The sequence below is a fragment of the Molossus molossus genome, unplaced genomic scaffold (genome assembly GCF_014108415.1).
Source record: "Molossus molossus isolate mMolMol1 unplaced genomic scaffold, mMolMol1.p scaffold_m16_p_13, whole genome shotgun sequence".
NCBI classification, from domain to species: Eukaryota; Metazoa; Chordata; class Mammalia; order Chiroptera; family Molossidae; genus Molossus; species Molossus molossus.
This window is the reverse complement of record NW_023425348.1, coordinates 10,747,840-10,770,597: the sequence shown is the minus strand read 5'-3', so window position 1 is coordinate 10,770,597 and position 22,758 is coordinate 10,747,840. Positions and strand designations below refer to the sequence as shown.

The 22,758-nt window shown below is 63.8% G+C and overlaps 1 protein-coding gene across 1 annotated transcript in view; it reads left to right on the top strand.

Moving 5' to 3' along the window:
* DSCAML1 (DS cell adhesion molecule like 1) overlaps nt 1-22,758 on the top strand; it is a 357,347-nt gene that overhangs the window by 251,796 nt on the left and 82,793 nt on the right. The window contains exons 5-9 of the mRNA XM_036257909.1: nt 6,916-7,194; nt 10,254-10,529; nt 11,721-12,017; nt 13,849-14,121; nt 22,457-22,735. Coding sequence (XP_036113802.1) covers nt 6,916-7,194; nt 10,254-10,529; nt 11,721-12,017; nt 13,849-14,121; nt 22,457-22,735 — 1,404 coding nt within the window. The remainder of the gene's footprint in view (nt 1-6,915; nt 7,195-10,253; nt 10,530-11,720; nt 12,018-13,848; nt 14,122-22,456; nt 22,736-22,758) is intronic.

The window sequence follows — 22,758 nt, the reverse complement described above, 5'->3', positions numbered from 1 at the left end:
ATCAAGGCTTCTTGTTCTGGAGTGGTTGATGACAGCTTCCTAGGGAGGGGAGGGAGCTGTTCATCCACCCCGTGTGAGGAATGTCACCATCCTTGTCCGTCTGCCCCGTGGCAGCTCTAGGTGGTCGCTGCTCCTGTTTCTCCAGGAGAGACAGCCAGGTGGTAGGGAAGCCAAGCAACTTGCCCCGACTGCTTACCAGTGGGAGGCGCAGCCAGAACTCACACTCGGACCCAGCGCGCCCCAGCTGCCGACCCTGGGAGGGGCCCAAGGACACCATGCGCAGGCCCAGCCGTAGAGCGAGGGGCGCACGCAGCCCCTGGAGGCGGCTCTGGAACAGCCGCAGTCCACGGGGACCGTCGTCCCAGCCTCTGCGGCGCACGCTGGTGCTTCCTACCCCTGCGCTGCGGTGCTCTTACCCTTTCTATTTTTTTAATCCTCGAGGACATTTTTCCATTTTTGTTCAGATAGAGTGGGAGGGGAAGAGAGGAAAAGAGAGAGAGAGAAAAACAGCGACGTGAAAGGGACACATCGAGTGGCTGCCTCCCGCACGACCCATCCAGGGCCGGGGACGAATCACAACCGAGGCACGTGCCCTTGACCGGAATCGAACCGGCGACTCGCTGGTCCGCAGGCCGACGCGCCACCGCTGAGCCACACCCGCCAGGGCTCTCTTACCTTTTCTGTTCTGTTCGCTCCCACCCCGTCTCTAAATGCTGGTGACAACTCCCCACGACGGCTTTCACAGTTTCCTAGCCGCAGGTGACCTGCCGCTGGCAATTTCTGCTCCTGCAGAGATGGGCTTGGAGCGGCCTCTGGGAGGAGGAGGTCAGAGCTCCGGTTCCGAACCACGCGGCCCCTCTGGGCCCCTGGGAAGGAGCTCGGCTGGCGGCCACTCTGAGTCTGTGTGTCCCCGACACTGTGGTTGGGTGAGGACTATCCTGACCAGCGATGACTCTTTCCGGGGTCCCTCTCATTTGCCCACTTCACGTGTAGGCAAGACCCGGAGAACAGAGCCAGGCGGGCAGGGGGCAGGCTCCGCTGCTCCCGGGCTGCAGTCCCTGCCCCGCGCCTGACCCCAATAGTGTTTACTCACAGTAGTGAGGACGTGTCTGTGGCCCTGGCCAATGCCAAGGGAAACTGCGTTGCCCTCGGGTGAGGACGTGGGGCTGCCCTGTGCGCTCCGTCTTGGTGGCGAGACCTTGGAATCGGCCGCCTGGTCCCCAGATGTGTCCCAGTGGTTCCATTCAAAGAGCAGGGACTTGTCTGTGCCCTGGCTCTTTGCTCGCTCACGTGCTGCCCAGATGTGCGCAAGGCCCGACTCCACCGCTGCCCCTCTCTCCTGCACACAGTCAGCCCCTCGTCCCGTAGTCTCACCCCCACTTTAGGGGGTATTGGCAGGATTCCCTCGGAAAAGACACTCTTTCAACTGGAGGTATGTCCACCCTCCCCTTCTGCCGTGCTGCCCACCAGCAGCGAGGAGCCAGGCAGAGCCGGGCAGAGCCTGGACACTCGGGTGAAAAGCCAGATGGAGAAATGGGAACAGGACCGGAAGGGGTTCAGACAGGCGACAGGGAGCAGGCACAGGCATGGAGAGGAAGCAGCAGAGACCACAGAGAGGGGGGTCTGCAGGGAGAACAGGGCGGGAAGGGACGGAGGGCAGCCCGGGGAAGGGCAGGGGCCCTGGCGCGACGGGTTGTGATGAGCCGATCTAGGCAAAAAGGCCACTTATCGGAGCCAGCAGTGCCGAGGGGCTGGAGTGGGGACTGCCCGTTGGGGCCTCGGCCCCCTCCCACTGCCCCCAACATTGCGGCTCCACTTGCAGAGTTGCAGGGTGGGGTCGACCCCAGGGACTGTGGGTTTAAGCTGAGCTGTTTCCTTATGTGGCCAGAGCCCCGTGAGCTCCTGGGCTGGGGGCTGGAAAGGGAGTGGCCCTGGGGCAGGGGCTCTGGGCTGGGGCTGGAGAGGGAGTGGCCCTGTGGCAGGAGCTCTGGGCTGGGGCTGGAGAGGGAGTGGCCCTGTGGCAGGGGCTCTGGGCTGGGGCTGGAAAGGGAGTGGCCCTGTGGCAGGGGCTCTGGGCTGGGGCTGGAAAGGGAGTGGCCCTGTGGCAGGGGCTCTGGGCTGGGGCTGGAAAGGGAGTGACCCTGTGGCAGGGGCTCTGGGCTGGGGCTGGAGAGGGAGTGGCCCTGGGGCAGGAGTTCTGGGCTGGGGGCTGGAAAGGGAGTGGCCCTGGGGCAGGGGCTCTGGGCTGGGGGCTGGAGAGGGAGTGACCCTGTGGCAGGGGCTCTGGGCTGGGGGCTGGAAAGGGAGTGGCCCTGGGGCAGGGGCTCTGGGCTGGGGCTGGAGAGGGAGTGGCCCTGGGGCAGGGGCTCTGGGCTGGGGCTGGAGAGGGAGTGGCCCTGTGGCAGGGGCTCTGGGCTGGGGGCTGGAAAGGGAGTGGCCCTGGGGCAGGGGCTCTGGGCTGGGGGCTGGAAAGGGAGTGGCCCTGGGGCAGGGGCTCTGGGCTGGGGCTGGAGAGGGAGTGGCCCTGTGGCAGGAGCTCTGGGCTGGGGCTGGAAAGGGAGTGGCCCTGTGGCAGGGGCTCTGGGCTGGGGGCTGGAAAGGGAGGGGCCCTGTGGCAGGGGCTCTGGGCTGGGGGCTGGAAAGGGAGTGGCCCTGGGGCAGGGGCTCTGGGCTGGGGGCTGGAGAGGGAGTGGCCCTGGGGCAGGAGCTCTGGGCCGGCAGCTGGATTCCAGGGGTGGGGGGTGAGCTGGGGTCTGAGGGGGTCTGAGCCTGGCGCACCCTCACGGACGGCCAACCCTCCCTCTCCCCAGGCCCACAGGCAGGGGTAACGGGGGGGTGGGGACGGTGTGAGAGGCAGGGCGCTGGCGGAGGTCACTTGATGAGGGTTGACGACGGCCACAGCACATCTGCAGGTCCTTCAGTCCCCGGGGAGTGTTTGAGGGAGTGAACGGGAGGGAAGGAGGTGGGGACAATGACACGAGGCAGGCCACCCTTGCAGTCACAGCCTCACTAGTCACAAGCTAGGCAACCTCAGCCTCCTCCCCTGGAGGGTGGGGGACAAACTGCACCCCGCGGGTTGCGGTGAGGTCGACCAGGTCCGGATGCAGAGCACCCGACTAGGGCCGGCACCAGACGCACAGAGAGCAGCTGTGGTTACTTCTGCTCTGTTGCTGCTCACGGACTCCTGCTCCGTGTCCAGCATCTTGGGCGGGGTGGACCACCTCCAGCTTCTGTTTTTCCAGGGGGAGGGGCAGCTGCAAGAAGAGTCTGAGTCCCCTGAAGTACAACCTGCTAAGAACCATCCCGTGCACCTAGGTGCCTTTCTCCGTTTACCGAATGCTCTGGGGCACTGACTCTGTGGACACCGCGTTGTCACCTGCATTGTAACAGAGGCAGCCAGCGACCAGAGGCTGGGACTAGAACAGGCCCAGTTCAGGGGTGCAGTGCCCGTGCAGAAGCTTGTCCGGGGTCCGTTTCAGGCAGCTCGATGCAGCCCACGGGGGCGGTCCCAGCAGCCTCCCTGCCCCCGCCCCGCCGCAGCACCCTGGAGAGTTCTCAGGGCCCGGCCATCTGTCTCCCCAGCCCTGGCAGCCCGGACCCCCCCAGGCTGTCACGGTACACGCCACAGCATTTTACTTCTGCTCCGGAGTAATGAAAGAGGTTTCTTTCCCTCAGAATTTAATTTCACGCCTGAGACTCGGTGATTAATCCCCCCCCGCCCCTTCCTCCACGGCCCTGTCAGCGCCTCTGCTTGTAAATTCCGCCGTGTGCCACAGAATGTGTGTGTTCCGCATCAATTAAGTGTCACATTGAGTAATTCTTCCCTGGCACCGGGTTTGTTTATTCCACCCATCCCTGCGGGGTGGGGGGTGAGAGCCGCAGACGCGGGCAGGGAGGCCCCCACAGTCACTGCCCAGCGCATCTGCATCGTGCGTGGTTCAGTAGCCACCACGCTCGTCGCCACATTTTGCCACTGTTGTCTTAACCGCCACGGAGCCGGAGGCGGCCCGATCAGCGCCGCAGAGGAGGAAGCAGGCCCGGGGCCCAGGCAGACTCACAACCGGTGTCCCGGGACTCAGCCGGGCTCCTCTGAAGATGGGTGGAAGGTGGAAAGAAAGCAGAGTCTTCTAGAAAGTCCTTTTCCCGGGGAGGAGACTCTAGCCCGCTCCCGCTCCCAGAGAGACGAGCTGAGCAGAGAGGGAAGCTCCCAACCGGCAAGGAGCACCCAGGGGGTCAGCCACTCTTGCGTGGAACTCGGGATTAGGTGATTCCATCTCGGTCCCGTTCGCGGAACCAGGTTTGAGGACACCCTGGTTTCCGATATTGGCTGTGCTGTGCGGTCCCAGGCAGGTCCTCACCTCTCTGGCCTCGGGGTCCTCATCCAAGGGAGCCGCCGAGTCCCTGCGGCAGCTCTGCTAGTCCGCGAGCCCACAGGGTTGTGCAGTGTGGGAAACAGCCCCCGGCTGCCCCACGCCGTCATCATCTCCCTTGGACGGTATCGGTTCCCGGCCGGGCCTTGCTCTGCACACAGTGGGTCCACGCGGCTCATGATGCCCGGGCCTTGCTCTGCACACAGTGGGTCCACGCGGCTCATGATGCCCGGGCCTTGCTCTGCACACAGTGGGTCCATGCGGCTCATGATGCCCGGGCCTTGCTCAGGGGCACACAGTGGGTCCACGTGGCTCATGATGCCCGGGCCTTGCTCTGCGCACAGTGGGTCCACGCGGCTCATGATGCCCAGGCCTTGCTCTGCGCACAGTGGGTCCACGCGGCTCATGATGCCCGGGCCTTGCTGTGCTCACAGTGGGTCCACGCGGCTCATGATGCCCGGGCCTTGCTCTGCGCACAGTGGGTCCACGCGGCTCATGATGCCCGGGCCTTGCTGTGCTCACAGTGGGTCCACGCGGCTCATGATGCCCGGGCCTTGCTCAGGGGCACACAGTGGGTCCACGCGGCTCATGATGCCCGGGCCTTGCTCAGGGGCACACAGTGGGTCCACGCGGCTCATGATGCCCGGGCCTTGCTCTGCGCACAGTGGGTCCACGCGACTCATGATGCCCGGGCCTTGCTCTGCGCACAGTGGGTCCACGTGGCTCATGATGCCCGGGCCTTGCTCTGCGCACAGTGGGTCCACGCGGCTCATGATGCCCGGGCCTTGCTCTGCACACAGTGGGTCCACGCGGCTCATGATGCCCGGGCCTTGCTCTGCACACAGTGGGTCCATGCGGCTCATGATACCCAGTCTTCCGGGGAAGCGGGTGCAGGGCCTGGTGCTCCCTGCCGTTGGCAAGGCCGTGGGGGAGGTTTGTTTGGGGAGAGAAATGGGGTGGTTGGGGGAGAGGGGAGGGACCTCCCTTTCACCATCCTGTATACTTGTCCGTACTTTCGGGAGTTCGCTCATGTGTGTGTATATTACACTTCCAAATTTTTTCTTTAAAAGAAAAGGTTGAGGAGTGTGGCTGGTGTGGCCCAGTGGTTGAGTGTTGACCCTGCACCCAGAGGTCACCGGTTCGATTCCCAGTCAGAGCACATGGCCAGATTGTGGGCCCGATCCCCAGTGGGGGGCATGCGGGAGGCGGCCAGTCGATGTTCTCTCTCATGGATGTTTCTATCTCTCCCTCTCCTTCCTGTCTCTCTAAAAACATCAGTAAAGGAGCAAAAAAAAAAATTTTTTTTTTTTAATAAAAGAAGAGCCCTGGCCGGTTTGCTCAGCGGTTAGAGTGTCGGCCTGCGGTCCAGAGAGTCCTGGGTTCGGTTCCCGCTAAGGGCACGTACCTTGGTTGCAGTTCGTCCCCGGCCCTGGTTGGTTGTGGGTGGCAACCACTCGATGTGTCCCTTTCACGTCGATGTTTCTCTCTCTCCCTCCCTTCCTCTCTCCTTCCTGCTCTATCTGAAGATAAATGCAAAAATGTCCTCGGGTGAGGATTTAAACAACAATAATAATAAAAAGAAAAGGTTATGTGAAAACAAGGTGAAGGAGCAGGGAGACAGGGCGTCCCAGGAGAGTGACCGGGAAGCCGTCCAGGAGGGCTGGCGTTCGAGCGTTTGGAAGGCGGGTGCAGCTGGCCAGCAGGTGGCCAGCAGGCTGCCACACCACACCTGGACACTGCTGAGATGGGGCCAGGCCGGGTGGACAGGCGAGGCCGGGGCCGGGTGGGGGCTAACCATGGAAGGCCTTGGCGTTCAGGGTCAGAGGTGTGCATTGTATCCTGTAGGTGAAGGGGACCTGCGGAGTTATACGGCAGGGGGAGGCCCCAGGTGAAGGAAGCTCAGGGAGGCCTTCCAGGGTGCGAGCCAGCTGGAGAGGGCGGCCGGAACACCCCCGGCTGCGCACACAGAGCCCCGCACAGGCCGCGTCCGCCGCGGTTCAGGGCTCAGGGCCCGCAGTTGTCTCTCTCTGGTTGGGAGGAGCCACGTGGTGGCTAACTGTAGGGGGGCGAGGCGGTTTGCAGGATGGCTGAGGGGGACAGGAGGGCAGGCAGGTTGTCCCCTCGTCCTGGGGGCACCTGCAGGCCAGGCGGAGGCCCAGGTCCAGACTTACCCATGTTCACAAGCCCCAGACGTCACGTGCCCCAGGGAGTCGCCGCTCCCGAGCCTGGGCCAGCCTGCAGGGACGCGGTGTGAGGGAGCCTGTGCCCTCTGAGATCCCGCCTTCCCTGCCCATCTGTCTGCCTGTCGTTCCAACCTAGTCTGCCGGCCGTACCTGCCCTCCCCCAGCCCCTGCTCCCCATCATGGTTCTCAGGGCCTCCGTCCAGCCCGAGTAGGAGGGTTTGGGCGAGTCTGGGCTCAGGGGGACGCCGCGAGCCCTCTGGGCACCCGTGGCAGCGGGTCCCTGCTCTGCATGCTTGCCTCCCCTCCCCCATCCCGCTGCACCCCCCGGGGCTGCTGGGTCACTGACACGCTTTCCCTTTCAGATCCTGCTGAGTCGATTCCCACCATCCTTGACAGCTTCCGCTCCCAGGAGGTGTGGGCCGGCCACACGGCGGAGCTTCCCTGCACGGCCTCCGGCTACCCCCTCCCCGCCATCCGCTGGCTCAAGGACGGCAGGCCCCTCCCGGCCGACAGCCGCCGGGCCGACCACGTCACAGGGCTGACCATCAGTGACCTGCGAGCCGAGGACAGTGGCACCTACATCTGTGAGGTCACCAACACCTTCGGCTCCGCGGAGGCCGCGGGCACCCTCACGGTCATCGGTGAGTGGGGACACTGCCCTTGACGAGCACGCTGCATGGTGGGGAGGGGCCCGGGGACCGCGGCACCTGTCTCTGGCCCGTCCCAGGGACCGCGGCCTGGAGGGAACGGCGGTCTGAGCTCCGGGAAGCCCTGGGCTTGGAGTCCGAAGCCCTGCCGTCCAGTCCAGTGTGTCCGAGCTAACGGACGCTGGATGACCCCATAGCCGTGAGCATCACCTCCGTGCCCCTTTCTGTACAGTGGGATCCTGATCCCCGTCTTCCTCCCTCCCAGGGGTCGCCAGGGTCCGCTGAGCCCTCGAGGGTGATGGTGACACGTTCGCAGGGTTCCTGGGCTTGCTGGGAGGGGAGTCTTTACTGAAGGAAGCCACGTCGACATGAGTGACTGGAGGGTGTGTGTGTGGCCCATCGGAGGTGACGCTCAGAGTACTTAGTGGTAATCGGTAGGGACCCTGATCAATCCGGTAGACTCCGGATGTAAACAGAATGTACCAATGGGCATTGACGCTGGTTGTCCCTGTACCCCAGAGTCCCAGGGGCCCGGAGAGGCTCGTGGAGACCAGGAGGGACGGAGGGGCAGAGGGGCTGAGGCCAGGGAAAGACCCCTGGAGTGGGATTTGTGAGCCCCCGGGGCATCCTTTGCCCCCCACCTCTGTCCCACTCCGCTGACCCGGCCTCAGGCCCCCCCCGTAAATGGGGAGGCCCTTCTAGCCCCGGCATCGGGGTCCGGCGGAGCTCCCTGTTGTCTGGACTGCAGGACGGTGTTGGCAGGGGGGCTGGGGTCAGAGCCCCTCGGGGTCTCACTCCCATGGGCGGCCTGAGCCCCTGGACACTGCCCACGACGGCATCAGGAGGGCCCTTCGACCCGAGCAGTGGGAGGAGGCCATCTCGGGGTGCCCCCACCCCGCTCCCACGGTGCAGAAATGTTCTCTCGCCACCTCAGCACCCACCTCACCCCACCCCCTGGGCACGGCTGCAGGTCTGTAGACCCTGGGGGACCAGAGAGCACAGCAGAGCCCAGCCCCTCCTGGGCGGGCCCCTGGGCCTGGTGCTGCCGCCTTCGGCCCAGATGTGAGCCCAGTGCCCCCACAGTCGGGTCCTGACTGTGTGTCTGCAGCACCGCCGAGAGGCGCCCGTCCCCTGTGGACTCACGTGACGCTGGGAGCCCGGAAAGAGCCCCCGGCGCCCTGGGAGCAGCAGAGCTGACCAGAGGGGGGGAAGCCGGCCCCGGGGGGCACTTTCCCCCGGCAGACAAGCCCGGACAGCAGAGCAGGCCAGTGGAGCATGGGGGGACTCACTAGGCACTGCCCAAAACTGTGTGGTCCCACATCACCCTCACCCCCTGCCCCATCCTCACACTCACACTCATGCTCACACGCACACGCACACACACTGTCTCAGGAACAGGCCCCCCGTCCTCAGAGAATTAGCAGAGCTGACTCTGGACACTTTGGTGTTCACAGTACACAGGCAAGCAGGTCCTTGCACACGTGCGTACACACACACGCTCATCGCAGGCAAGTAGGAGTCCGTGTGCCCGCTTTGCAGCACGCACACGCACACGCTCACACCTAGCACGTGCACAGCTGCGCGGTCACTGACACCTGTGGTGGCGGACACATCCACCGGCCCTGTGCACACAGACAGCTGGCTCTCCTGGGGTCCTCAGCCCCCACCCTCCCCACACCCGTCCTGGCCGGACACCGGGTTCAAAGGAAGCGACGTGGTGCTCTGTCTTGTGTCTTCTCTGAGAGCCCCGCCGTGCCAGCTCCACGGAGAGGCAAGCACTGCTGTCCGTGCCCCCGCCCCGGGCTGCAGCCCAGCCCCCCACCCACCGGCCGCCACCCCTGAGCCGGAGCAGCGGGACAGCAGGGGCTGCAGAGCCCGGGGCCCGGCTGGACAGGCGGGAGGCTGCTCTGGGTGCGAGGGGGTCAGCTGAGCCTGAGCAGACACCAGTGCTCTGACTACACCACCCAGCAGGCCCGCACCCCCATTCCCTGTAGGCCGCCTCCCTGCGGGGGTCTCAGGCTCCTGCAGGCCTCCGCCTCCTTTCCAGAACCCCCTGTCCATGGAGGGCAGGGAAGAGGGGCACCTCGGGGCTGGTGACCGGCAGCCTGTGAGACAATCGATGACCTCCCTCAGGGAAGCAGTCGGGACATGGAGATGGCACCGCCCTGCTCCCCAGTGGCCCAGTCCAGAGGGAGAGACAGACACGAAGCGTGATTACAGACCACGCGCTCTGTGGGCTCACCTAGGGAGGCCCAAAGAGGGTCCTGAACCCGGCCTGAGAGGGGGCAGGCTTCCCGGGAGAGGTGACACCTGGCTCCGTGGGAGGCTGAGCAGGAATTAGATGGAGGGGCAGGGGCGCTGGGTCAGGGAGTCGCCCGGGTATGCGGGAGCCCTTGGCCGGCTGCTGCCGGGGAGACCGGTTCCTCAGAAGAGGGCCGCGTCCCCTGGGGCCTTGATGCTCCCAAGTGCCACGCTGAGCTGCTGGGCGCCATGGAAGTTCTGAGCGGGGCAGGGGCTGGCTGCAGCGTGGAGGACAGCGGGGGCACAGGGAGAAGGGAGGCAGGATGGGTTCAGGCCGGAGCTGCCCGTGTGCAGCAGGCTGAGGAGCAGAGATGGGTCAGTGCGGACAAGGACATCAGACCAGCAGGAGGCAGCCGCTGGCTATCGCGTGGGTAGCAGAGCCACGCTGGCCACGGCGCGGGTGACAGTGAGAACGATGAGCCAGTCGAGCTCCCATCCAACTGAGGAGCCGGAGGGGGTGTCCCAGCCCCACGGCAAAGGGACACGCATCCGGAAAGCAGACCCTCAGAACAAGAGGTGCAGAGATATCTCCCAGCCTGACCCTGCCATCTAACAGATGGGCAAACAGGGGCCTGGAGAGGGGGATTCACCAGTGCCAGTGCCCTCACCCACTCACGAAGGGTCTGGAAACGGAACGGGGGCCTCCCGGCGCCCAGCGCCTTTCAAGCTCGCGGTGCACCCCCAGCCGCGCCCATCCACGCTAAGTCCTCTTTCTCCCCCGTTGGCCCTCATCTCTCCCTGGCCGGGCCCAGACCCCCTTCACGTGACCCTGACACCAAAGAAGCTGAAGACCGGCATCGGCAGCACAGTCATCCTCTCCTGCGCCCTGACGGGCTCCCCCGAGTTCACCATCCGCTGGTTCCGCAACACGGAGCCGGTGCTGCCCGACGAGGCCGTCTCCATCCGCGGGCTCAGCAACGAGACGCTGCTCATCACCTCCGCCCAGAAGAGCCACTCGGGGGCCTACCAGTGCTTCGCCTCCCGCAAGGCCCAGACGGCGCAGGACTTTGCCATCATTGCGCTCGAGGGTGAGTTGGGCCACCGGCCCGGGAGGGTGGCTTCCGGACTCCAGAGGCCGTGCCAGGAGGTGCCCGGGAGGCGTGTCCCAGCTCCCCCGCATGCCAAGCACACACCTGTCTCATCGACTCCTCCCACGGGGGGGAGACCAGTTTTTAATGTTACGTATTTCGCAGTTGAGGACATTGGCGTTTTGGTCTCTTATCCAAGGTCAAGTGACGGCCAGTTCAGAGCAGGGACGTGGAGAACGAGACTGGTGGGAAGGGCAGACAGTGGGATGGGAGGGACACCCCGACATGGAGGGCACAGGGAACAAGGCCGGGGAGGGGCCACGTGGGCATCCAGTGGCCCCCCAGGCTCTGCCAGGCACCAGGCTCTCCCCAAGTTTCAGATAAGGGCAGGGGCTGGCAGCGTGGCAGGATACTGGGTCGTCATCAGCATTTTGGTGTGAAATGGGGGGGGGGGTTGGAGAGTGCGTGTTGTATGTGCCTTGCTTTCTGTTTTTATGTTTGTTTGGTTTTTCAATTACTTGATGCCTGTTATCCTGTACGAGGAGCCGTGTGGAAGGGTGGCAGGGTCGGTGGCCGCTCCAGGGAGGACGCTGGGCCCTGGGTTATACGCCGCGAGGCCCAACCGCAGGCCCCGCCAACCCGGCCTCGGGCGGCTGGCACTCTGCCTGCCGCACCGTCACCCCACCCCACCCCTCCGAGAACTGATCGGGCCCACAGGTCCGGCCTGGTCAGGTCCTGGTCCCACACACGGTTAACCTCTGAGCCTCTGTGTCTTCGTTAGTGAAGGGAGGAGAAACAGAAAAGGAAAAGCACTGACAAAGTCCTGCCCAAAGCGTCTTTCATGCATTAATCCATCTCGTCCTCCCAGCATCCGTGTGAGGGGCTTACACTCCTGTCCCCATTATCACCTTCTCCGTGGACAGGAGATGGAAAGACGCAGAGAGGTTAGGTAACCTGCCCAAAGACACAGAGCCAAAGTAGTTGAGGGAGGATTTAAACCCGGGAGTCTTGCTTCACCTGAGTAGCATTGGCACCTGACAGGAGTGGGTGGTCCCACATGAGTTGAGGTCCCTGAAAGATCTTTATAGTATGACGGCCACGGCGTTCCCTCCTCCCCTGTGGGCTGGGGGGCCTGGGGGGAGGGTCACTCGGTGGCTCGCGGCTCTGAAGGGGGCTCCTCACTCCCCACAGACGGCACGCCCCGCATCATCTCCTCCTTCAGCGAGAAGGTGGTCAACCCCGGGGAGCAGTTCTCACTGATGTGCGCGGCTAAGGGTGCCCCGCCCCCCACCGTCACCTGGGCCCTGGACGATGAGCCCATCGTGCGGGACGGAAGCCACCGCACCAACCAGTACACCATGTCCGACGGCACCACCATCAGCCACATGAACGTCACGGGCCCCCAGATCCGAGACGGGGGCGTGTACCGGTGCACGGCGCGGAACTCGGTGGGCAGTGCTGAATACCAGGCGCGAATAAACGTAAGAGGTGCCTGTCTACATTTAAATATCAGAATAGGCTTTTGAGTTCCTTTGCCATCTGTGTGGTTATCGTTATTCTTGTGGTGATTGGTACTTACTCGGAAGTGTCGTTTTGATCTTAGTAGCAGTCTCTTTCCTCTTTCTCCCCTGTCCCCCCACCCTTCACAGTCCCATCATCCATCCGTGCGTGCGTGCGTGCGTGTGCGTGCGTGTGTGTGTATGTCTGGTACAGCTCACTGCCTTGGCACTCCCACCCAGTCCTCCTCCCCTTCTCCTCTCCTGCAGTCTGACCTGACCCCTGGCCCCATGCCCCCATGAACTCTCTCTGGCCACCCCGGTGTACTAAGTACCCTGCTAAGCCCGGCCGGTGTGGCTCAGTGGATGGAGCGTCGTACCATGGACTGAGAGGTCCCGGTTCGATCCCGTCAGGGCACATGCCTGGGTTGCAGGCTTGATCCCCAGTGAGTCATCCTGTTGATGTATCTCTCTCACATCGATGTTTCTCTCTCTCCCTTCCTCTCTCCCTACAATAAATCAAAAGCAACATGTTAAAAAACAAAGGACTTTTGCTAAGTACCCTGCTAGCACCCACCAGTCCTTTGCTAAGTACCCTGCTAGCACCCACCAGCCCTTCCTGGGCCTCGCCACGGGGCCAGGCTTGACCTGTGATGGGGTGTCCACCGAAGCTGTTCCCCGCGTGCTCCCACTGAGTGTCCCCCAACGTTCCAGGAGGTGTGAGCAGCAGGAGCTATAGCTTCATCGTCTCCCAGTTCCCCATCCTCCTCACCGCCCCCCCAGGCTGCAGCCATCAGGAGTAGGAGGCTCAGGGGGGTGTTACCCCAAGACAGGCAGCTCCAAGGGAGGGAGTCCTCAAGGTGATCACCCATGTCTCAGTTCAATAAGTCACTGCGACAGGAAGTCTTCTCTGAAGGTCCTTGCAGCCCTGTGGGGTCGGATCGGTCCACGTCTGGCCTAACCAGTGACTTCTGACCCAAGGGTAGAGGAGGCCAAGGGAAGAGAGGGGGGACTGGCCCAGGGGTGCTGGTGGCTTCCAGGGGCAGGGCAGGGGAGTAGGGATTCGTGCCGAACACACCTGTGCCAGGTAGGCCTCCACCCCCTCAGGAAAAGCGTGCCCTCCGTGTGCCCACCCTCCCGCTCTGTCCTCTGAGCTGGGACAGGGCAGAGCTACAGGTCCTGGGGGACCCCTGGTGGAGCTGCTCATCTGAGTGGGGAGCCTGAAACCTGGCGTTTCTGGTGCCCCCCACCCAGCGCTGCCCTGCTGGTGACCTCTGAGCCCCTCCCACCCCACATGACCTTCTGCCCAGCTGACCCGGCTGGCGATGCGCCCTCACCCGAGTGGGACCGGACCCCCTTATAGCCCCTTCTCGGGGCCCACAAGACACATTTCCCTGGTGAAAGAAAGTGATCCATTTACCCAGAGACCTCGCTATTGTCCTTTAAACACCACAGTGAGCAAGTTGAATGAACATGACAGCATCTCAGCATCTCCCTTTAACCCAAAAATCCGAGGACTCACCCTCCCAAGCCTCTCGTCTCTGCCCCTCCCCTCGGGGCTGGATCCTTGCCCTCGGCGCCAACAGAACTGTCTCTTTGCGACTGTTTGAAGCGCATCACGGAGAGTTCTGGACAGACCACAGGCGCCCCCATTTCCAGCCTCCGCCTCGAGCCCCGTAAGACAGGCTGCCCCCCCCCCTCAGCAAGATGTCCGCCCCGCGCTAGTCCCAGAGGCCAAGCGACTGAGAGAGCACAAGGCAGCGCCCGGCTGTCCCTGGCTAACCGCGCCCCTGCCCCTCCTCCTCCCCCTGCCTCCTGCCCAGGCCCCCCCAGCATCCGGGCAATGAGGAACATCACCGCGGTCGCCGGGCGGGACACCCTCATCAACTGCAGGGTCATCGGCTACCCGTACTACTCCATCAAGTGGTACAAGGACACCCTGCTGCTGCCCGACAACCACCGCCAAGTGGTGTTCGAGAACGGCACCCTCAAGCTGACCGACGTGCAGAAGGGCATGGACGAGGGCGAGTACCTGTGCAGCGTCCTCATCCAGCCCCAGCTCTCCATCAGCCAGAGCGTCCACGTGGCCGTCAAAGGTAGGCCTCCCCGGCCCGGGCCGCCTGCAGGCCGTCCTGAGTGAGCGAGACCCGGGGGGGCCCCGCACGGTGTCGGAGAGAAGGGGCCGGTGGGAGCCTCTGCATCCAGGTCTGCTCCACGCGTGGGCTGCAGGACAAGGCAGCACTGACCCCGGGCCAGGGACACACAACGCGGGCCAGGGAGACAGGCCCAGGACAGGGATGACAGCGGCGTAGGTGCCTGACACCAGCTTGGAGCCACCAGGGACTCAGGGGGCCCACCAGAGACCCACAAGGGGCGGTGAGGGGCAGGAGCCTGGGCGGAGGCCTGTGCTGGGTGCCTGGCCCCCTTCTGGGGCACAGAGTGGCTGGGTGCCTGGCCCCCTTCTGGGGCACAGAGTGGCTGGGTGCCTGGCTCTCTTCTGGGGCACAGAGTGGCTGGGTGCCTGGCCCCCTTCTGGGGCACAGAGTGGCTGGGTGCCTGGCCCCCTTCTGGGGCACAGACTGGCTGGGTGCCTGGCCCCCTTCTGGGGCACAGAGTGGGTGGCGCCGGCTGCTTGTGTAGGGGGAGCAAGGCCCTTCCAACTGCTATGCAGCTTGCGGCCTGGGAGGCACCTCCTGGTGCTGAGCGCCGTGCCTGGTCCCCAGGAGCGTCCGTGGACTGAGAGAAGGAATGCGTGAACGTAGACGAGTGTCGGGGTGAATGTGGGTGCCCCCGGTTCTGGGCTGTGCGGGTGTGTGCAGCCTCCTCCCAGACACCCTCTTGGGAGCTGGCAGGCCTAGAGACAGTGTGGGCAGCGGCGAAAGCAGGGGACGTGGCTGCCCTGGGGCAGGATGGGGAGGTGGGCAGAGGTCACCTGAGAAGGGGTCAGTGAAAACAGGCAGCTTCGCTGTGACCCAAAGGACCCAGAGCTGGGGACAGGCAGGCCGAGAGGAAGAACACTCCACCCGGGGAGGAAGGGCCCCTGGGACCTCCTGAGAAGGGTCGGGAAGAGGGACGGGGTCCATGAGGACATCTGCATCACCCAGGGCAGCATGACCCAGACGGCGGCCAGCTGGGCCCTGGGGGAAGGTCTCCGGCACCGGGGGAAGGCCCTGAGGGCCCACCCTGCTGGAGCGAGGTCGTGTGAAGGCTGACGGGCAGGAAGAGGGGTGTCTGGGAGAAGGGCCAGTGGGCAGAGGTGGCCTTGGGTGCTGGCCCCTTGGAGCCTGTGGTGGTGATGGGACGTCCAGGCGGACAGGCCTGGGAACGGCGGGCACCCCCGAGCAGCAGCAGCCGAAGACGGGCCCCCCTCTGCGTCCTCACCCGGGTTGTACTCGCGGGCACAGCCTGTCACGTGCCTCCTGTGTGCCCGCCACCTGTCACGGTGCTAGACAGCGAGCGTTTCTTGAGCTGAGACTGAGACCGCAGTCTGGGCTGGAGGGGCTTCCTGGGGAGCCTTGAGCCCTAAGGACGGGGCTCTGTGGCCACCTCAGGCCTGGGGAGGGGGAGGAGTCTTTACAGTGTCTGCCTCCTGGTTGCCAGCTGCCGTGCCCAGCCACCGTCTCAGCCTCATGCCCCTGCCCAGCCCAGGAACCTCCGATCCCCAGGCAGAGCACTTGGTGGGCCAGGGTACAGCGCAGCCGTCTGTCCTGCTCCCGGGGTCACGGCCTCCTGTGTGCATGACAAGCCGCAGACCGGAGTGCGTGGTGCGAACACCGCATTTAAAACACCTAACTTTTAGGCTCCCCTAGACCGCCCACAGCAGCCAGCGTGTGGCCAGGTTTGTTGGCTTAAAAAAAAACAGGCCTCCAGTGAGCCTGGGAGTGTGCAGGACATCGCACACCGCTCTGCTCATCAATTATTCGTCCCCATTCAGGGAGCGGTCAGTCCTAATGAACTGGATCTGATGCTTTCTGTCTCCGCGACTCGCCGGGCCTGTTGTAATTGTCTGCGTGGAGCGACGGTGTCTCCCCAGCCCAGGGACAGGGGGTGTGTGTGCGTGCGTGTGTGCATGGGTGTGTGCATGGGTGTGTGCATGGGTGTGTGTGTGTGTGCATGGGTGTGCGTGTGTGGGTGTGTGCATGGGTGTGTGTGCGTGTGTGCATGGGTGTGTGCATGTGTGTGTGTGCATGGGTGTGTGCATGTGTGCGTGTGCATGTGTGCATGGGTATGTGTGCATGGGTGTGTGCATGTGTGTGTGTGTGTGCATGTGTGAGTGGGTGTGTGCATGGGTGCGTGCATGTGTGGGTGTGCATGTGTGCGTGTGTGTGCACGTGTGTGATCCCAGAGGGCACAGTCCATGCACCCGCACCCAGCTCAAGTATGACACTCATAAAGCAGAGACATGTTTACAGTGTACCCTCTTCCCCACCCTCCACATCTGAAAACTCAGCCCTGGCAGGATGTTCACCTGTTTCGTCTCCGGACCAAGAGCAGCATTTGTGTGAGGAGCTTTGCAGACCTGTGCCTGCCACGCCCGAAGCTCAGGCCCCTCCTTCCCTCCCCCTCCTCCCCTCCCCACCTCATTAGAATGCACTTTTGCAAAGAGCCCATCAGAGCTGATTGTGAGCACCCGCCTGATTAGATGATGTACTGTTCCAGAAGCTTCTCAAGGAGGGGCAGAGGAGGTGCCCGGGTGTGCAAAGCGGCCCTGCCCCTGGGCGGTGCTCCAGACCCCACTCCTGCCGCCTGGCTGGAACAGGTGTGTCACCCACAGTATCGGGGCAGACACCAGAGTATAGAAAGGCAAGGTGGGCAGGGCGCTAGAAGCTTGAGGCCGATTGGAAGCCCCCCAGTCTCTCTGAGGGGTCGCGGGCTGTGGGCAGAAACCCGTGCTGCTCCATGATTTGGAAAAACAACAGCTGACTCCATTTCTTCGGGGACTGCTTGTCTTCTGATGAATTTTTCAAACACTGAGCTAAGAGCAGCACATACAAGCTCTGCGTGCACGCACATGTACAGAGGCCTGTGTGCATGACTGCAGTGCATGTCCATGTTGGTACACGCTACATGCATGTACACGCAACCAGCATGCACACACGAATCTCTCCCCACACGCACGTACACGTACGTCATACGTGCTGGCCGCTGCATATACACGGATGTCCCTCTGTCCATATCCTCTGTAAGGCGAAGTCCTGAGCCCCAAAGGTAGCTGCGGGTGATTCCACGTGAACTGTCACTGAGAGGAGCCGGTTGTGACGCAGCAAGGTGGGAGGGACTGGGGGGGGCAGGGGTGCCTCAGGGCTGCCTGGACGCAGGCGCCTGTGACAGTGACCAGCAGGGAGAGCCAGCGTCCAGCGAGGGCCAGTGCTTGTCTCTGGGCATCCAGGGAGACCCTTGGCAGGACACTAAGAGGAGGACTCCTGAACCCAACCTAGATCTGGTGTCTTTGGGGCCCCCTGGAGCTGAAAAGTAATGTCGCATAAAAGCATCTCTGGGCACAGGCTGAATGTTTAATTAGCCAGGAGGCAGGGCTGCCACCGGGGTTCCTTGTCCTTGGCTCAGGGAGGGAGCCGCTCCATCCGCACAGCTGAGCCTCTCGGGGCCTTTGGAGCCAGAACAAGGGCATGAGATGCTTTCTGCCCATGCTCAGCAAGGCCAGAACCAGGAGGGGCTGCCAGGTCCCTGTGGAGAGCAAATGGCCACATTCACGCTCACACAGGGACTCGCACACATTTGCACACCCTCACTCCCCGTGCCCGTACTCCCCACACAGATGCGCTCCTCCCTCCCTGCCGTGTGTGGAGCCTTCGAGGAGGCCCGTCCACCCAGCGAATGGGTTGCTATGCCCACAGGGCTCAGAGAGCCGGCCCCCTGGCTAAATGCCCGCTCTTGGCAAAGGCAGAGCTTTGGAGGGACCCACAGGAAGGGGCAGATCGCCCAGCGGTGCTGGGGGAGGGGCGCCAAGGCAGTTGCCCCTCCGGGGAGGGCGCCGGGACCACAGCCGGGAAGGCAGCCCCCTTATCGGACAGACAGGCTCAGGGGACGGTGGTGGTCATGAGGAGCGTCCATTCTCTCGTCCATCAGCCTGCCAGGCACCTCCAGGCCCTGTGCTGTGAAGACACCCGGCTCCAGACAGACCTGAGGAGCTCCCGTTCTGGGGGGCAAACAGATCGAGCCCGGAACACGAAACCGGTGTCTCGTGTCCGGCAGGGCGTGGGGGTGCGAGCCAAGGGGAGTACAGAGTGGTGTGCGATTGAACACAGGTGGCCAGGGCCAGCCTTCTGGGAAGAGGCTTCAGACTGAGTGAGCCAGGCTGCAGATGAGCTGGGGCTCGGGGGAGCAGGAGGTGGAGAGGAGGCAGCCTGCCCAGGCCACGTGCGGACAGCAGAGCCCGAGCCGGGGTCTGCTTCCCAGCGTGGTCCTTGCCCATTCCCCCCAAATGGGTGCAGTGAGGAAAGAGGCTGGGTCTCAGAGAGACGAGAGACACTGTAAAGTCTTCATGGGCTGGGCTTCTGCAAGACACACCCCAGCCCGCGGCCATGACCCTTCCTGGCGGCCAGACACTGCAGGGGCTGCTTCCGCCGTGTCCTCAGCCTGCCCACCGTCCCGCGCCGTCGGACCTGCCCGCGGAGCTGCCCTCCTGCCCGGAGCACTGTAGCCAGAGCGGGGCCTCTGGAACGAGGGCCCTGGGTGACATTCGTGCCCCCTGCGTTCAGGCTGTGGGCTGGGGAAAAGCTGGGGCGCAGGGGTTGGGGAGCCCTTGCCGGCTGCAGTCAGCACTAGGAGGTCCCTGGTCCCCTGGACGGTGGGGGAGGTCCCCGCGGAGGCTGCTCGCCCAGGGGTGGAAACGGACACACACACATTTGAGGAGCCCGTGCCCACCTCTGGGCACTGGGGGAGGCCCTGCTGACTCACAGATCACAAAGCAGCCCCACGCCCAGCAGCTGCCCGGTCCACATCGCAGCCCGCACCCTGCTCCTCAGTCCTCCCGCGCCCCGCCTTCAGTGAGCCAGCGAAGAGCTGGATCCCGTGTTCTCCTCCCTCGGGCTGTCACCGCCCAGAGCCCAGGGACGCTGTGAACCCTCCGGTCCTGCACTCCCACCACAGGGTTCCGGGGACAGTGGTACCCACAGCCTCACACCTGCCCATCAGCCGGCCGCGGGGTGGGGGTGGGGGGAAGCCGGGCGGCATCTCCCCCCAGGTCAGTACAAAACTCTCGCCGGCCCAGGCGACTGTAACTCCCTTCCACGGTCTGTCGATGGCCGTCCACCCGTGTTCCGCCGGAAACCCAGAAGGAATGACAGCCCCTGGCTGGCCTCTGTGCTCTTTCCCTCTCAGCCCAAACGCCACCTCGTCCGTGAACTGCAGTCACCCAACCAGCTGACCCTTTGCTCCGAGTCCAGCACCCTGATGGTCAGGTGGTGCTTGTCCAAGAACTCGGGCCAGCGCCTGCCCTGTCCTGGCCAGCGACGAGCCCCGGGGTCTCTGTGTGGAAGCATGTCCCTGCTCCCCGAGCCCACAGAGCGAAATGCCTGTGCAGAGCCGGTGTTTCATAAATATTCGATGGATTAGCTAATTAACGAGTGAACCTGCCTTGGTAACTTATCCAAATCCCTTCTTCCTGAGAGAGACAGATGTCCTCCTGCCCGAGCAATCTTGCGGCCTGATTTCTGTGGATCAGGTTCCGGATCTGTCTGGGCTCTGTCCTCGGCGGACATGTCTGCTGTGACCCTCCCCTGTCCACAGGCTCCTGCACCAAAGAGCTCAGCTCTGACACCCAGCAAGGGCCAGAGAGACGTGCCCAGCCCCCAGACTCCAGCAGAAATGCAGCAAAGTGAGGAACAGCACGGAGCACCCCTCTGTTTCTGGATGAACCGCCGTCCTGTGCCCCCACCCCCCTTGCCCACCTCTCGGGCAAACGTTTAAGATCAACCCAGGAAATGACCTCTAGGCGTGTTCTTCCGCTGACCGTGCCCACCTGGCAGACATACTGGGCTCTTACCCTTTGCCAGGTAGACCGCCCTAACTATCGCCCTCAGGGGCTCCCAGGCGCCCAGGGAAACGGTGATGCCAAAGGCGCTTCCCGGCCACGTGCTCGAGGTGTGGGCCAGGCGCTGCCGTGGTGCTGGGTGCGGGCAGGGCCGGGCAGCTGAGGGAGGGTTTCCCAGCGGCCTGCGGGCTCCAGCTTGGACCTTTGTGGGAAGGCTGGACAGAGCTGGTTCCTTGGGCCCCAGGAAACAAGCCGGGGACAGGTGGGGTCTCTGCAGTCATCCCAGCGAGAAGTCCAAGGAGGCCAGAGGCCCCAGAAAGACAAGGGGAGGGCAGAACAGCAGAGCCCGGCAGAGCCGTCGCTGGGAAGTCTCAGCGGTGGGCGTCCGGCCATGCCTGGAGTCAGGGCTCCAGAAAAGTCTGCATGTCCAAGACCCAGAAACCACTCAGTACTGGGGAGGCTCCAACCCAGGGAGCAGAGGCAGCCAGACACTGGGATGGGGAGACCCAGAAAATGGCCAGAGCCCCAGAAACCTGGACAGACGTAGGGCCTGCGTCTGGGCCCAGGAGGGTCAAAATGGGAGGGTCAACAGCCAGCCGCTGGGCTCGGAGCACACGAGCCGGAGGGTTAAAAGGCAAATGCCAAGCTTCCGTCACCCAGGTGCCCCAAGCGCACGGGCTGAGGCCCGGGGCTGTGGGCGCTGACGGCTGGGGCGAAGGGCGAGGTGGGAGATGACATTGGGAAGGTCAGTAAGGGCCCCACTGAGGGGTCTGGCTCTTGCCCCATAGGTCATGAGGCAACCTCCCTCCTAGATGCCACTTCCCTTGGACCTAGAGCTCCTGATCAAGACCTGTCCCAGCTGGTGTGGCTCAGGGGTTGAGCGTCGACCCTGCTCCAAGAGGTCGCTGGTTCGATTCCCGGTCAGGGCACATGCCCAGGTTGTGGGCCCATCCCCAGTGGGGGGCACGCAGGAGGCGGCCAATCGATGTTCTCTCATCGATGTTTCTATCTTTCTCCCTCTCCCTTCCTCTCTCTCTAGAATCAATAAAGAAAATTAAAAAAAAAAAAACAGACCTTTCCCAGGCACCCAAAGGGCAGCCAAGGGCTTGACCATGCCCACCAGGGGCAGCAGGGCGGACCTGGGTCATGCACACCCAGCCACCCTCCTTCCCGCTCTGGGCTTGGCCTGCGGCCACTCTGGCGGGCCTGGGGTGGCCAGCAGCAGGACTCCCGGGGGTGGGGCTGGGCCTGGGAGAAGGCCCAAGGACCGAGGCCAGCTCATAGTTTAAGCAGCTGACTGCAGAGAGATCTCGTCGACCAGGTGCTCATTTCTGTGACGCTGAGTGTCTGTCTCCTTCTCTCTCCTCTCCCCCCACGTGCGGGGAAGTTGCTCTGGCCCAGTTGAGTTATCATGAGGACAATGGCTGATGCTCTAGCCAGAACGGAGACAGGAGGGTCCCTCCCACAGCAGTTCAGGCTCCAGACAGGCCCCCCAGGGTCTGAGGTCTGGGCAGGGGGGTGCGATGCTGCTTAGCCAGATGAGTCTAACCAACTGGTTGCCCCACCGACAAGGGGGCACCCTCTCCGCTCTTCCCTGCCACCCAAGGGGCGCTCACTTATGAAACAACAAGATCTGTGCTCCGGGCATGTCTGGGGCACGCAGGGGAGCTGGCGGCACACGGCAGAGAGCTGGGACTTGGAGAACAGAGTCCAGTCACTTCTTATGAGCAGGGTGACCCAGGGCAGATGACGTCTCTGCCCTGAACCCGTTTTCTCCTCTACGGAGTGGGGACAGCCAAGCTCACACCACGTTCCTGGTGGGAGGGTTCCGTGAGACGGCGCGTGAGATTCGGCAGTGCCACCTCAGGTGCCTGCCTGTCCTGCTCCCCGGTGGCCGTGGAAAGGGCCGGCTGGCGGCGGGACCCGTGGGAGGAGACCAGAGCAGCCTGGGAGAGAGCGGCAGCTACGGGTGTGCACGGGGAAGTCTCGCCTCCCCTTCCTGTCGTCCGGGACACGCCATCTCTGTCAGCCCCGGGCCCCCAGAGCTGTGAGCACATCTCTGGGTGCAGACTGGGCACGGGGCACTGGGGAGCAGCAGGGAAATCGGGGTGAAAGCTGAGCAGGCAGATGAGAGTCAAGAGCACGTGAGACATCACCTCGCAACTTCCAGGACAGGTCTGAGGGTCAGGACAGACGCAGGCCAGCCAAGGCCTCGAACAGAGATGGGTCCGGGCCTGGGTTGGAAGAGGGTAGGAGTCAGGGGACAATGGTGGAGCACCCCAAGAGTCTGCACCCCAGAAAACAAGGCGCTGCTACCCCAGGGGACCGCGTTCACAGCACACGCTGGGTCGTGAGGCCCCGGGGTGAGGCAGGGGAGACCTTGCTGCTGGCCGGGCTGGGGCGAGGGGGCCTGACAGTGGCACCCCCCTTGCTCCCAGTGCCCCCGCTGATCCAGCCCTTCGAGTTCCCACCCGCCTCCATCGGCCAGCTGCTCTACATCCCCTGCGTGGTGTCCTCGGGGGACATGCCCATCCGCATCACCTGGAGGAAGGACGGGCAGGTGATCATCTCCGGCTCGGGCGTGACCATCGAGAGCAAGGAGTTCATGAGCTCCCTGCAGATCTCCAGCGTCTCGCTCAAGCACAACGGCAACTACACGTGCATCGCCAGCAACGCGGCGGCCACCGTGAGCCGGGAGCGCCAGCTCGTCGTGCGCGGTGAGTGGACACGGCCAGCGGGC